Source organism: Oncorhynchus masou, chromosome 32 (genome assembly GCF_036934945.1).
Source record: "Oncorhynchus masou masou isolate Uvic2021 chromosome 32, UVic_Omas_1.1, whole genome shotgun sequence".
Classification (NCBI taxonomy): Eukaryota; Metazoa; Chordata; class Actinopteri; order Salmoniformes; family Salmonidae; genus Oncorhynchus; species Oncorhynchus masou.
The window spans coordinates 38,560,076-38,576,529 of record NC_088243.1 but is presented as its reverse complement, the minus strand read 5'-3'; the positions used below and the strand labels follow the sequence as shown (position 1 = coordinate 38,576,529).

The window sequence follows — 16,454 nt, the reverse complement described above, 5'->3', positions numbered from 1 at the left end:
GCAGTGTGGGGAGGTAAGGGTAGTATAATCTAGTGTGGGGAAGTAAGGGGAGTTTAATATAATGTGGGGAGGTAAGGATAGTGTAATGTGGGGAGGTAAGGATAGTGTAATGTGGGGAGGTAAGGATAGTGTAATGTGTGGAGGTAGGGTAGTGTAATGTGGGGAGGTAAGGGTAGTATAATGTAGTGTGGGAGGTAAGGGTAGTGTAATGTAGTGTGGGGAGGTAAGGGTAGTGTAATGTGTGGAGGTAGGGTAGTGTAATGTGGGGAGGTAAGGGTAGTGTAATGTAGTGTGGGAGGTAAGGGTAGTGTAATGTAGTGTGGGAGGTAAGGGTAGTGTAATGTAGTGTGGGGAGGTAAGGGTAGTGTAATGTAGTGTGGGGAGGTAAGGATAGTATAATGTGTGGAGGTAGGGTAGTGTAATGTGGGGAGGTAAGGATAGTGTAATGTGTGGCGGTAGGGTAGTGTAATGTGGGGAGGTAGGGTAGTGTAATGTAGTGTGGGAGGTAAGGGTAGTATAATGTAGTGTGGGGGGGTAAGGGTAGTGTAATGTAGTGTGGGGAGGTAAGGGTAGTGTAATGTAGTGTGGGAGGTAAGGGTAGTATAATGTAGTGTGGGGAGGTAAGGGTAGTGTAATGTAGTGTGGGAGGTAAGGGTAGTATGGGGAGGTAAGAGTAGTGTAATGTAGTGTGGGGAGGTAAGGGTAGTATAACGTAGTGTGGGGAGGTAAGGGTAGTGTAATGTAGTGTGGGGAGGTAAGGATAGTGTAATGTGTGGAGGTAGGGTAGTGTAATGTGGGGAGGTAAGGATAGCGTAATGTGTGGAGGTAGGGTAGTGTAATGTGGGGAGGTAAGAGTAGTGTAATGTAGTGTGGGGAGGTAAGGGTAGTATAATGTAGTGTGGGGAGGTAAGGGTAGTGTAATGTAGTGTGGGGAGGTAAGGGTAGTATAATGTAGTGTGGGGAGGTAAGGGTAGTGTAATGTAGTGTGGGGAGGTAAGGGTAGTGTAATGTAGTGTGGGGAGGTAAGGGTAGTATAATGTAGTGTGGGGAGGTAAGGGTAGTATAATGTAGTGTGGGGAGGTAAGAATAGTGTAATGCAGTGTGGGGAGGTAAGGGTAGTATAATCTAGTGTGGGGAAGTAAGGGGAGTTTAATATAATGTGGGGAGGTAAGGATAGTGTAATGTGGGGAGGTAAGGATAGTGTAATGTGGGGAGGTAAGGGTAGTGTAATGTGGGGAGGTAAGGATAGTGTAATGTGGGGAGGTAAGGATAGTGTAATGTGGGGAGGTAAGGATAGTGTAATGTGGGGAGGTAAGGGTAGTGTAATGTGGAGAGGTAAGGATAGTGTAATGTGGGGAGGTAAGGGTAGTGTAATGTGGGGAGGTAAGGGTAGTGTAATGTGGGGATGTAAGGATAGTGTAATGTGGGGAGGTAAGGATAGTGTAATGTGGGGAGGTAAGGGTAGTGTAATGTGGGGAGGTAAGGGTAGTGTAATGTAGTGTGGGGAGGTAAGGGTAGTGTAATGTAGTGTGGGAGGTAAGGGTAGTATGGGGAGGTAAGAGTAGTGTAATGTAGTGTGGGGAGGTAAGGGTAGTATAATGTAGTGTGGGGAGGTAAGGGTAGTGTAATGTAGTGTGGGGAGGTAAGGATAGTGTAATGTGTGGAGGTAGGGTAGTGTAATGTGGGGAGGTAAGGATAGTGTAATGTGTGGAGGTAGGGTAGTGTAATGTGGGGAGGTAAGAGTAGTGTAATGTAGTGTGGGGAGGTAAGAGTAGTATAATGTAGTGTGGGGAGGTAAGGGTAGTGTAATGTAGTGTGGGGAGGTAAGAATAGTGTAATGCAGTGTGGGGAGGTAAGGGTAGTATAATCTAGTGTGGGGAAGTAAGGGGAGTTTAATATAATGTGGGGAGGTAAGGATAGTGTAATGTGGGGAGGTAAGGATAGTGTAATGTGGGGAGGTAAGGGTAGTGTAATGTGGGGAGGTAAGGATAGTGTAATGTGGGGAGGTAAGGATAGTGTAATGTGGGGAGGTAAGGATAGTGTAATGTGGGGAGGTAAGGGTAGTGTAATGTGGTGAGGTAAGGATAGTGTAATGTGGGGAGGTAAGGGTAGTGTAATGTGGGGAGGTAAGGGTAGTGTAATGTGGGGATGTAAGGATAGTGTAATGTGGGGAGGTAAGGATAGTGTAATGTGGGGAGGTAAGGGTAGTGTAATGTGGGGAGGTAAGGGTAGTGTAATGTAGTGTGGGGAGGTAAGGGTAGTGTAATGTAGTGTGGGAGGTAAGGGTAGTATGGGGAGGTAAGAGTAGTGTAATGTAGTGTGGGGAGGTAAGGGTAGTATAATGTAGTGTGGGGAGGTAAGGGTAGTGTAATGTAGTGTGGGGAGGTAAGGATAGTGTAATGTGTGGAGGTAGGGTAGTGTAATGTGGGGAGGTAAGGATAGTGTAATGTGTGGAGGTAGGGTAGTGTAATGTGGGGAGGTAAGAGTAGTGTAATGTAGTGTGGGGAGGTAAGAGTAGTATAATGTAGTGTGGGGAGGTAAGGGTAGTGTAATGTAGTGTGGGGAGGTAAGGGTAGTGTAATGTAGTGTGGGGAGGTAAGGGTAGTATAATGTAGTGTGGGGAGGTAAGGGTAGTATAATGTAGTGTGGGGAGGTAAGAATAGTGTAATGCAGTGTGGGGAGGTAAGGGTAGTATAATCTAGTGTGGGGAAGTAAGGGGAGTTTAATATAATGTGGGGAGGTAAGGATAGTGTAATGTGGGGAGGTAAGGATAGTGTAATGTGGGGAGGTAAGGATAGTGTAATGTGGGGAGGTAAGGGTAGTGTAATGTAATGTGGGGAGGTAAGGATAGTGTAATGTGGGGAGGTAAGGATAGTGTAATGTGGGGAGGTAAGGGTAGTGTAATGTGGAGAGGTAAGGATAGTGTAATGTGGGGAGGTAAGGGTAGTGTAATGTGGGGAGGTAAGGATAGTGTAATGTGGGGAGGTAAGGATAGTGTAATGTGGGGAGGTAAGGGTAGTGTAATGTAATGTGGGGAGGTACGGGGATTGTATAATGTAGTGTGGGGAAGTAAGGGTAGTGTAATGTAATGTGGAGGTAAGGGTAGTGTAATGTAGTGTGGGGAGGTAAGGGTAGTGTAATGTAGTGTGGGGAGGTAAGGATAGTGTAATGTAGTGTGTGGAGGTAAGGATAGTGTAATGTAGTGTGTGGAGGTAAGAATAGTGTAATGTAGTGTGGGGAGGTAAGAATAGTGTAATGTAGTGTGGGGATGTAAGGGTTGGGTATGTGTGTGTTTATGTCTGTCTGTCTGTCTGTCTGTCTGTCTGTCTGTCTGTCTGTCTGTCTGTCTGTCTGTCTGTCTGTCTGTCCGTCCGTCCGTCCGTCCGTCCGTCCGTCTGTCTGTGTACCTAATCCCTCTCCCCTTTCTTCCTGCTCCAGGAGTCCAGAGTCAGTGGATATGGATGAGATGATGGCAGCCCTCGTTCTGACCAGCCTGTCCTGCAGCCCTGTTGTTCAGAGCCCACCTCACAGAGACACAGTCATAGGTAATTCATTGACATATTAATTGATTGATAAGCTCTTAATTATATTTTTCCTGTACATTTGTCATTAATCATTGCAGGTCTAATCTAATTATGTGTGTGTGTGTGTGTACACAGCAGGTTCTACTGGCATGGAGTGCGGGGCTGGGGAACTCTCAGACAGCAGCAGCAGTGGCTACTGGAGCTGTGACCGTGGCTACAGAAGCCCGGCCCCATCTCCGCCAAACACAGAGACAGAAGGTCACAGCCTGGCCACGCCCACTGATGAGGGATTGGACATGGAGCTGGAGCAGGTGCTGTTTGATGAGCCTGCGCCACGGAAACGCAGGGTGAGTAGGGTAGTCACGGAAATAACCTTGCTAAAATTGACCAGAATTGACTGGCAAACACATTAGCTATTATCTATTTGTTCTTCATTTAGAGTTGAGTCAGTTCCATCAACCTCGCTTAACTGTGAACTTGTGTTCCCTCTCTCCAGAACTCAGTGAAGCTGGCCTACAGGTGTCTGTGGCCCAACTGTGGGAAGATTCTGACGTCTGTCGTGGGGATGAAACGTCACATCCGTACCCTGCACCTGGGGTAAGTGACAATTACATTTCCAATTGTGTATCCACAAAGCTTTATAAAATACTTGTATTGTTAGAATGTGGGAGTGCTTCTACTAGCAGTGGTAGTGGCAGAAGAATACAAAAAAACAACAGTTGCATTAATCTATGTACCATATGTGTTTTCCCTTCCACAGCCAGAGTGTTGAGCATGAGCGTTGCTCCCGCAGCGAGGAGGACTTCTACTACACAGAGATCCACCAGCGGGAGCTGCAGCCCCTCACCCCACCTCCTGGGGTCTCCACCCACACCCCTATCCCTACCACTAGCACCAGCACCCCCTGGGTGGCCTGTGCCTCCCCCTCCAGCCCCTCTACCTCTGGGGTAGGACCAGGAGAACCAGGGGTAGGAGCAGGAGCTGGAGGAGACTCCCCAACAGAAGTGAATCCCCGGCCCAGCCAGCTCAGCCAGTCTGCCCCCTCCATCCCAGGGTGCTTCGGGCAGGTCCACTCTGAGCACTCCTACCAGGTAGGCACTAGGACAGGGTTCCCCAACTGGTGGTGGGTGATTTGTTGGACAGAAAAGACTATAAAAACACCAGCAAATCAGATCCAAGTGATTTTAATTTGTTCCCAAAGTATTCCTACACATAATAGAGATACACTCAGTAGCCAGTTTATTAGGTGCACCCCCCATCTAGTACCGGATCGGATCCCCCTTTGCCTCCAGGGACAGCCTGAATTCTTTAGGGTATGGATTCTACATGGTGTGGCGTTCAAACGTTGCTCAATTGGTATCAAGGGACCTCACATGTGCCAGGAAAACATTCCCCACACCATTACACCCTCGCCACCAGCCTGTACCATTGACACCTGCTTACACCAATCCTGGCTCTGCCATCAGCATGACGAAACAGGAACCGTGATTCGTCAAACCAGGCAATGTTTTTCCACTCAATTGTCCAGTGTTGGTGATCTTGTGCCCCCCGGAGCCGCTTCTTGTTGTTTTTAGCTGATAGGAGTGGAACCCGGTGTGGTCGTCTGCTGTAATAGTCCATCCGTGACAAGGACTGACAAGTTGTGCGTTCTGAGGTGCCGTCCTGCACACCACTCTTCTATTGCGCCATTATTTGCCTTTTTGTGGACCGCCTGTTAGCTTGCACGATTCTTGACAGATGTTTTTTGTTTGGCGGACCATTCTCGGTAAACCTTTGACACTGTCGTGCGTGAAAAGCCCAGGAGGCCGGCCGTTTCGGATATACTGGAACCGGCGCACATTGGCACCGGCGATCATACCGCGCTCAAAGTAACTGAGTGCCTCGATGCCCACCGTCTGTAGGAGAGAACCATTTCTATGAACATGATGGTGCACTGTACCTAATAAATGTTTACATTTTCTCTGTTCTGGACATAAAAAGTGGAAAACAAATGTTTCTTGAGTTGAACACATTACAAGCACCTCTATGAGCAGCTATTGAAACCTCTGTATTGTTTTGCAAGTGGTTGTACAGCCTTTTGTCTTGTATTTTGCATTTAATGCTCCAACCGGATTGCGACCATTGACCCCATTGTTTACGTCTGCAGGCTACTGCTTCAGTCCAGGTGGTGGCATCACCCGTCTCTGTTTCCTCCACCTGCCGTTGGACCAAACCCACCTCCACCCCCCAACCAAGTCAGGTAGGATTGCATTAGAATTTAAAACTGAAAGTATGCATTCATTTGACCTTGCCTGGTGGGTCGTTACACGAAATGAGTGCCTTTTGCATCCCTTTGATATTTTAAGTAGAAATTGTGCACAAATATTGAATTTTAAATGCCTGTTATATTTAATGAAGTGCCCTTTAATATAGACCACATGGAGACTTCAATAAAGCAGATTTTTTTAAACATGAATAAATACTTTTTTTAAATATGCATTTTGACATGTCCCCCGTGTACCTTCTATGACTTCCAGGAAGATTTTAATCCCAATCCTTAACCCCAACATTTCTCAAAAATGTCACCATCATTCTAAAGCCCTAGTTATTTTGTTGCTTTTGACAAAGTAATTTCTGAAGATTATTATTGATTTCATGTGATTATTGATTAATTTTAAGGTACACATTTTTACTTTCCCTCATTTTACGGTCAACCCTGTCACGTGAACTAAACTCTCATTTTAATATAGTATTCCTTTGTAAAGATTTTTTTTCAAAAGAAAAATGTACTATCTAATAGACAAATATTTGCATTCAATTACCCTTCCCTGTTGCACACAACAAGCTTCCATTTCACCTGTCACAAGGAGATTTATGGCTGATTTAAGCTGAAATCGTCAACCCTGTTACTTTATTTGGGATTTAATAGGCACGTACTTTAGTTATTTTATTATTTAACCTCTTTAGATGGGAAAACTTGTTGAGTTGAACATGTTTTCTTTATGACAGCATGTTAAAATCCAAATAATCCACCAAGTTACACATCTCAAAAGGCCCCCGAATTCATGTAACAACTCTGGTGTACCAGGTGGGTAGAGCTGCACTTTGGGACCAAAGGAATGTTCTCAAATGCGCAAACTCCGCCCATCCCGCGTCTCAGCTGATAATTAATACAAATGCACCTAGAAAGAACCCCTGACTCCTGAGGCTCTTGAAAGCAACCCTGACTGTAGAATCCAATAGAATAATCTGAAGGGAAATTCCCATAGATAATTTGCGTATAAACACTCAGTTAAGAACACCACAATTGCTGTTCATGTTTCATGCTGTATGTCCAGGTATATGCTATTTTCACTTCATTTAAACACAGAGCTTTCCATATCTCCAAGCTTTCTGAATTCATCACGTATTTTCTTGAAAAGCGTGCATTTGCATAAACATTTCACCCTACAGAGCCTTTGCCAGTATGTGTTTGTGGAGTAGAAGTCAGTTCATCAGGGACAAAGGATAGATTTATAACCCTGCCTCCAGAGCTGCTCTATACTGCCAATAGTGTGTCGTGGATATTTACCAGGCAATCCCCTTGTTGATTTGATAATATTTTCCATTACCGAACATCGCCTTTGTCTCCACTGGCCCATAGACTCCCGTTCTGTGGTGCTACATCACCGCCACCTATCGATCGTTAGTAGGAACTGGGGCCATTTTTATGTGTTGTAAACAACACGTGGTCAATGGCACGATCAAGTCACTGCAGTAGATCAGCTGCAGTGCACACACAGAACAGTCATTGCACATACCCTTTCAGCAGTAAATATGGATTGTTCAATTTGATGTGCACTAAATATGCATTAGATTTTGACAATTTGGACAGATCGTTTTCATGAATGCTAAAATAGTGGATAAAGAGTTTCCTTGCTAATTCATCTGTGTTGTTTTGCTGGACTTTTACCTTGCAGTATTGTTAGATGTCCACATCAAATGCAATATGTCCTAATTTATTTGATTAGTATATTTGTCAAGGGACCATCCACAAAAAATGTATTGCACCAGATTTATCTTCCCCCTTCAGTTCACATCTGCAGCAGTTATGTGCAGTAGTGTATACAGAGATTTTACTACAATTTACTACAAATTAAGTGTTTTGAAAGGCTGGTCATGGCTCACATCAACACCATTATCCCAGAAACCCTAGACCCACTCCAATTTGCATACCGCCCTAACAGATCCACAGATGATGCGAACTCTATTGCCTCTACACTGCCCTTTCCCACATGGACAAAAGGAACACACCTATGTGAGAATGCTATTCATTGATTACAACTCAGCTTTCAACACCATGGTGCCCTCAAAGCTCATCACTAAGCTAAGGACACTGGGACTAAACACCTCCCTCTGCAACTGGATCCTGGACTCCCTGACTGGCCGCCCCCAGGTGGTAAGGGTAGGTAACAACATATCCGCCATGCTGATCCTCAACACAGGGGCCCCTCAGGGGTGCGTGCTCAGTCCCCTCCTGTACTCCCCGTTCACTCATGACTGCACGGCCAGGCACGACTTCATCACCATCATTAAGTGGTCCAAGCACACCAAGACAGTTGTGAAGAGGGCACGACAAAACCTATTCCCCCTCAGTAGACTGAAAAGATTTGGCATGGGTCCTCAGATCCTCAAAAGGTTCTACAGCTGCACCATTGAAAGCATCACTGCCTGGTATGGCAACTGCTCGGCCTCTGACCGCAAGGCAATACAGAGGGTAGTGTGTACGGCCTAGTACATCACAGGGGCCACGCTTCCTGCCATCCAGGACCTCTATGCCAGGTGGTCTCAGAAGAAGGCCCTAAAAATTGTCAAACACTCCAGCCACCCTCGTCATAGACTGTTCTGTCTGCTACCGCATGGCAAATGGTACCGGACTGCCATGTCTAGGTCCAAGAGGCGTCTAAACAGCTTCTACCCCCAAGCCATAAGACTCCTGAACATCTAATCAAATGGCTACCCAGACTATTTGCTTTGCCCCCCCTCTTTTACTCCACTGCTACTCTGTTATTATCTATGCATAGTCACTTTAATAACTCTACCTACATGTGCATATTACCGACATTTCCTCGACTAATCGGTGTCCCCACACATTGACTCTGTACCGGTACCCCCTGTATATCGTCTTGCTATTGTTATTTTACTGCTGCTGCTTACTTGTTATTTTTGTATTTTTTATACTGCATTGTTTGTTAGGGGTTTGTAAGTAAGCATTTTACTGTAAGGTACCTGTTGTATTCGGCGCATGCTAATACATTTTGATGTGATTTGAAATCCCTGGGCGGGCCGCTTAGTCCAAATAGTGGAAAAATTCCAGTTTTTTTTTTTTTTTTTTTTTTTTTTTTTTTACTGTTTTCTGCGTTATAGAATAATATTGAAGACATCAAAACTATGAAATAACACATATGGAATCATGTAGTAACCAAAAAAGTATTAAACAAATCAAAATATATTTTATATTTGAGATTCTTCAAAATAGCCACCCTTTGCCTTGATAATCAGGGCAGCAGGTAGCCTAGTGGTTAGAGCGTTAGGCCAATAACGCTCTAATAAGGTTCTACCCCCCACTGTTCCCTTGTAGGCTGTCATTGAATTTGACTATTTTTTGGTTCCAACCGCCGTGAGACGCAGAGTAGGTGAACGGATGATCTCCACATGTGTAGCTCCCACCGTGAAGCATGGAGGAGGAGGTGCGATGGTGTGGGGATGCTTTGCTGGTGACACTGTCAGTGATTTATTTAGTATTCAAGGCACAATTGACCAGCATGGCTACCACAGCATTCTACAGCAATACGCTATCCCATCTGGTTTACTTTTAGTGGGACTATCATTTGTTTGACCCGAAACACACGACCAGGCGGTGTAAGGGTTATTTGACCAAGAAAGAGAGTGATGGAGTGCTGCATCAGATGACCTGGCCTCCACAATCACTTGACCTCAACCCAATTGAGATGGTTTGGATAAGTAGGACCGCAGAGTGAAGGAAAAGCAGCCAACAAGTACTCAGCATATTTAGAAACTCCTTCAACACTGTTGGAAAAGCTTTCCAGGTAAAGCTGGTTGAGAGAATGCCAAAATTGTGCAAAGCTGTCATCAAGGCAAAGGGTGGCTACTTCGAAGAATCTAAAATATATTTGGAATTGTTTAACACTTTTCTGGTCACTAAATGAATCCATATGTGTTATTTCATAGTTTTGATGTCTTCACTATTTTTCTACAATGTTGAAAATAGTAAAAATAAAGAAGTGTGGCTCAGTCGGTAGAGCATGGCGCTTGCAACGCCAAGCGTCGTGGGTTCGATTCCCGCTGGGGCCACCCATATGTAAAAGTAGTGGCCCCAGCCGACTTGTAAGTCGCTTTGGACAAAAGCGTCTGCTAAATGGGATATATTATTATTATTATTATTAAAAACCCTAGGTGTATCCAAACTTTTGACTGGCACTGTACAGTTTTTGAAAAAGTACTCAATTGTCATACTTGAGTAATAGTAAAGATATCTTAATTGAAAATGACTCAAGTAAAAGTGAAAGTCACCCAGTAAAATACTACTTGAGTAAAAGTCTAAAAGTATTCAGTTTTATATATACTTAAGTATCAAAAGCAAATAGAATTGCTAATATGTACTTAAGTATCAAAAGTTTAAAAAACCAATTCAAATTCCTTATATTTTTATTTAACCTTTATTTAACTAGGCAAGTCAGTTAAGAACAAATTCTTATTTACAATTACAGCCTACCCTGGCCAAACCCAGACGACCCTGGCCATTTGTGCGCCGCCCTATGGGACTCCCAATCACAGTGGGATGTGATACAGCCTTGATTCGAACCAGGGACTGTAGTAGAGGTTGACTGATTATGATTTTTCAATGCCGATACCGATTATTGGGGGACCAAAAAAGCCGCTAACGATTAATCGGCCGATTTATTTTATTTTATTTGTAATAATGACAATTACAACAATACTGAATGAACACTTATTTTAACTTAATATAATACATCAATAAAATCAATTTAGCCTCAAGTAAATAATGAAACGTTCAATTTGGTTTAAATAATGCAAAAACAAAGTGTTGGAGAAGAAAGTAAAAGTGCAATATGTGCTATGTAAGAAAGCTAACGTTTCAATTCCTTGCTCAGAACATGAGAACATATGAAAGCTGGTGGTTCCTTTTAACATGAGTCTTCAATATTCCCAGGTAAGAAGTTTTAGGTTGTAGTTATTATAGGAATTATAGGACTATTTCCCTCTATACCATTTGTATTTTATTAACCTTTGACCATTGGATGTTCTTATAGGCACTTTAGTATTGCCAGTGTAACAGTATAGCTTCCGTCCCTCTAGTTAGCGCGCTAACTAGCTAGCCATTTTACTTCGGTTACACCAGCCTCATCTCGGGAGTTGATAGGCTTGAAGTCATAAACAGCGCAATGCTTGACGCACAACGAAGAGCTGCTGGCAAAACGCACGAAAGTGCTGTTTGAATTAATGTTTACGTGTCTGCTTCTGCCTATCACCGCTCAGTCAGATACTTGTATGCTTGTATGCTCAGTCAGATTATATGCAACGCAGGACACGCTAGATAATATCTAGTAATATCATCAACCATGTGTAGTTAACTAGTGATTTTGATTGATTGTTTTTTATAAGATAAGTTTAATGCTAGCTAGAAACTTACCTTGGTTTACTGCATTCGCGTAACAGGCAGTCTCCTTGTGGAGTGCAACGAGAGAGAGGCAGGTCGTTATTGCGTTGGACTAGTTAACTGTAAGGTTGCAAGATTGGATCCCCCAAGCTGACGAGGTGAAAATCTGTCATTCTGCCCCTGAATAAGGCAGTTAACCCAACGTTCCTAGTCGTCATCGGAAAAATAAGAATGTGTTCTTAACTGACTTGCCAAGTTAAATAAAGGTATAAAAAAAAATATCGGAAAATCTGCGCCCAAAAATACAGATTTCCGATTGCTATGAAAACTTGAAATTGGCCCTAATTAATCGGCCATTCCGATTAATCGGTCAACCCCTAGACTGTAGTGATGCCTCGTGCACTGAGATGCAGTGCCTTAGACCGCTGTGCCACTCGGGAGCCCGGGTGGTGCAGACGGCAAAATTGTATTTTTTTAATTAAGTGGCGGATAGCCAGGGGCACACTCCAACACTAAGACATAATTTACAAATGAAGCTTTTGTGCATTTGTGTTTAGTGAGTCCATCAGATTAGAGGCAGTAGGGATGACCAGGGATGTGAACTGGACCAATTTCCTGTCAAAATGTAACGAGTACTTAAGTACTTTACACCACTGGTGCTGTGTATATATATATATTTTTTTTTAAATTGTTTTATACATTTTCGGTATGGAAAAATGCTTTCAATGTAAACGTAAATTACTTAAACCAGATATAAAGTATGTAGGACAGATAATGTAATTGTTGAGAACTAACAATCACCAAAATAAAAGCGAGATCATCTGGGAGATTTGAAAATTATTCCCAAAACAATGAATTTAGCAATGAAAATGTTGTTGAGTTGCAATGAAAATGTTTGAGTACAACAACAGCATTAGCCATGGCCAAATGCATAGAATTGAAGGAAATTTCAGTTGAAGTCGGAAGTTTACATACACCTTCGCCAAATGTTTTTCACAATTCCTGACATGTAATCCTAGTAAAAATCCCGTCGTAGGTCAGTTAGGATCACCACTTTATTTTAAGAATGTGAAATGTCAGAATAATAGTAGAGAGAATGATTTACTTCAGCTTTTATTTCTTTCATCACATTCCCAGTGGGTCAAAAGTTTACATACACTCAATTAGTATTTCGTAGCATTGCCTTTATATTGTTTAACTTGGGGCAAACATTTTGGGTAGCCTTCCACAAGCTTCCCACAATAAGTTGGGTGAATTTTGGCCCATTCCTCCTGACAGAGCTGGTGTAACGGAGTCAGATTTGTAGGCCTCTTTGCTCGCACACGCTTTTCAGTTCTGCCCACAGATTTTCTATGTGATTGAGGTCAGTGCTTTGTGATGGCCACTCCAATACCTTGACTTTGTTGTCCTTAAGACATTTTGCCACAACTTTGGAAGAATGCTTGGGGTCATTGTCCACTTGGAAGACCCATTTGCGACCAAGCTTTAACTTCCTGACTGATGTCTTGAGACGTTGCTTCAATATATCCACATAATTTTCCGTCCTCATGATGCCATCTATTTTATGAAGTGCACCAGTCCCTTCTGCAGCAAAGCACCCCCACTACATGATGCTGCCACCCTCGTGCTTCACGGTTGGGATGGTGTTCTTCGACTTGCAAGCCTCTCCCGTTTTTCCTGCAAACATAAAGATGGCCATTATGGCCAAACAGTTCTATTTTTGTTTCATCAGATCAGAGGACATTTTTCCAAAAGTACGATGTTTGTCCCCATGTGCGGTTGCAAACCGTAGTCTGGCTTTTTTTATGGTGGTTTTGGAGCAGTGGCTTCTTCCTTGCTGAGCGGCCTTTCAGATTATGTCGAAATAGGACTCATTTTACTGTGGATATAGATACTTATGTACCTGTTTTCTCCAGCATCTTCACAAGGTCCTTTGCTGTTGTTCTGGTTTTGATTTGCAATTTTCGCACCAAAGTACGTTCATCTCTAGGAAACAGAACGCGTCTCCCTCCTGAGCGGTATGACGGCTGCGTGGTCCCATGGTGTTTATACCAGCGTACTATTGTTTGTACAGATGAACGTGGTACCTTCAGCCATTTGGAAATTGCTCCCAAGGATTAACCAGACTTGTGGAGGTCTACAATTTTCTTTCTGAGGTCTTGGCTTATTTGTTGGACCTTTCCATGATGTCAAGCAAAGAGGCACTGAGATTGGAGGTAGGCCTTTATCTGCAGATCCTTTCAAATCAGTGCAGATGAAGGAGAGGAGACTTGGAAAAGAAGCCTTTTGATTGGATGGGATTTGCGATTCTGCTCAAATCCCTCTTCATTACCTCTACCGCAGGCAGTAATAATATGTGTATGTTCGGTAGTTTTTCTCTGCTCATCATCTGTGTGTTTCCCCCTCTGTCCACCAGGGCGCACCATTCCTTGTGCGGTCAGTCAGTGTGGGAGAACAGTGGCTGCAGCAGCAGAATGCCCCAATTAGGCCACACCCTGCCAGCACCTCTCCCCCACGCAGCCACTGGACCACAAGGTGAGCTATTATACTATACTACATACTATTACTACTGTATTGCTATTGATAACATATCTGCCTCAGTCAATTTGAGTCTACGGTCATTTCCCTTCTCGCATCCCTCTATGCATCCCTCTCTACACATGTCTCTCTGTCCAATTCCATTCATACATTTACTGTCAACTAACTCAATCTCTGAATCTCTCCCTCTTCCATCTCCTCTCTCTTTCCCTCCCTCCCTCCCTTTCTCTCGACAGGAGGATCCGTGGCGAGGCGAAGAAGTGTCGCAAGGTCTACGGCATCGAGCACCGGGATCAGTGGTGCACCGCCTGTCGCTGGAAGAAAGCCTGCCAGCGCTTCCTCGACTGAACTCCTCACCGAAGAAGAGAGGGACGAAGAGAGAAAAAGAGGAGAGAAAGAAAGTGAGAGACTGCCAGAAGAGAGGAGCAGTCACCTCTTCAAGTGAAGACCGAGGAAAGATCTGTGGGTCAACCAGTGGAGCAACATGTACGTTGGTGTTTATTTCTTTTCTTTTTTTATTCGTTTTTTAAAATACTTTTTACAACTTTACTAAACTTTTTTTTATGTACTTTGTTCATGTCTTTGAGAACTTCGAGTTCTTGTGTGTTGGTGCTCACGGTGAACTTGGCGGGTGCAGCTTAATGACCTATGACCGGTAACCTATGATCTATACCTGCAGCATAGTCCCGCATCTCAGTTCCTCTGTCTTCCTGCCCAGTGAGGGGCTATACAGGAAGCAGACTTCTTCTCTTCTAAATCTTTGGCCGTATCCTATAACCAGCAGCTCTTCTATACCCAGCAGCTATATAGGGGATGCCTATTGCTCTATGACATCATGCCGTCCATAACTTGGCTTGGGAACAAGGCTTTCTGCTTGTTGCCAAGGGTGGACATGAGCCAGGCATGCTGAGCAGAATATCTGATCTGTAAATCAATCCAACTTCCAAATGCCTGGGCAAGAACAGATCCATATGATACAAAGATTAACCGATACATTCACACTTTGGCTTTCTGTCAGTGTAGGTGGTGGAGAATGAACGATTGGGAGAAGAAAGTAAAGTGATACAAGGAGGGAGTTCGCCCTAAGTAGCAGAGGTGAAGCTTCATTAAATACTTAGTAACAAGCATGCTAAATACAGGACCTATGTCAGAGAGGAGAGATGCTGGCCATCAACTTGTTCAGTTATTTGTTAATAATGTATACCATCTGTTATCAATTCCATAAAGTGCGCTGATTGGCTGGGAGAATCCCCCTTGACCTATAGGATTCCATCTGCTCATGATCTACCAATCAGTAAGTTGTAACCAGTAAGTTGTGTCTTAAACATTGAGAATTGATTGGAGAGTTGTAATTGGAGGAGATGTAAAATGCAGATTTGGAATTCATATGCCCAACCCGTCTGATGATGTGTTTATAAGCCATTTATTCCTGCAAATTCGTATGTAGCTTTTTTATTGAAATGGGCTTTTTTAAGGAAACAAAAATAATGTTTTGTCGACGTCGACTATGTCATTTGTATTGTGTGTTTTGTTATATTATCCAGCAATGTTGTGTCTATATTTTGCAACTTGTCGTTTTTTTCTAAGATGTGTTAAATACAATGTTCCGCCAAGAATTACCATGTTGTGGGATATAGGAATCAATTCACATACTTTAGACCAATCAGATGTCATACACACTGATTTTCACTTCTCTGACTATGATGCAAGCAACTGTTAAAAGTTAAAGACTCAGTATCTCGTCCTTGTTGTTAGCAGCTACTGCAGCTGTCCTTCCTGTTTTGTCTTAGTCTTCTTTGTTCGGGTCAACAGATAATCTGTAAGAGCAGCCATTTTGTAAGAGCAGAGTCTTTTTTGGGGGGGGGGGGTTACACCAGAAATGGTCTATAATATAGCCAAGTAACAGGCTTTAGTTACACTAACATATCATTTTAAGCACTGTAGTTTATTGTTAAAGAGACACTATGACAGAATAGGACATGGAGGGATAGGGTCCTTTTACAACATGGAGGTCATTGGCAGGTTGTGTCTTACATCATTGTAATAAAATTAAACATTTGTATAATATATTTGGGCAGGAATCTATCTCCGTACATTTGTCCAATAACCCATACCGCTCTCAGTAGTGGCGATACACTAATTTAATTTAATTATCGCGGTTCCTGGTTAGATGTGGATTGTACTACATAATACCAATAATAATATCTTAAATATGGTGCCAGCATTGAGTCTGAATGCATTTAACAGGCTAAGTTAGGCTTATTTTAAAATTATATGCTGCTCGGGGGCATTGTGGCCCTAACCCAAACCCTTGTCACTCTACCACCTTTTGTAAATGAACATGCATACATCTCTGTTGAAAAAGCATTTAATGAACGTTCGGCATAAACAGATGTTTCATATGTTAAGACCCAAAATATATTCATGATTGTTTATTGAAACTCATGTTTCCTTGCAGTAAGCCAATGAATCCACAGAAGCAAAAAAACTAAACAATTGTATTTATATATATTGTCCTATGAGAGAAAAAGAGAAAAAACAACTGTTGAATAAAGTATAATTTGTATTATGATGCACTCATTTTATATGGAATCTGAAATGTTTTTGTCTTTTTGATGTTGAAATATACTTGATAAAGATTTATCCTGTCGAAAGTAGTCTTCTATTTTGTGGTGTTTAAAAAAAATTGTGTCCTGGGCCTTTTAAGTTAGATGTAAAGTTATATTTAAATA

General features: G+C 42.9%; 1 protein-coding gene across 1 annotated transcript in view; it reads left to right on the top strand.

Annotated features, from left to right (window-relative positions):
- LOC135526045 (zinc finger protein 395-like) overlaps positions 1-16,376 on the top strand; it is a 28,241-nt gene extending 11,865 nt beyond the window's left edge. The window contains exons 4-10 of the mRNA XM_064954079.1: positions 3,439-3,545; positions 3,660-3,871; positions 4,021-4,121; positions 4,285-4,615; positions 5,671-5,763; positions 13,601-13,719; positions 13,959-16,376. Coding sequence (XP_064810151.1) covers positions 3,439-3,545; positions 3,660-3,871; positions 4,021-4,121; positions 4,285-4,615; positions 5,671-5,763; positions 13,601-13,719; positions 13,959-14,070 — 1,075 coding nt within the window. The 3' untranslated portion in view covers positions 14,071-16,376. The remainder of the gene's footprint in view (positions 1-3,438; positions 3,546-3,659; positions 3,872-4,020; positions 4,122-4,284; positions 4,616-5,670; positions 5,764-13,600; positions 13,720-13,958) is intronic.
- Positions 16,377-16,454: the final 78 nt, after the last annotated feature.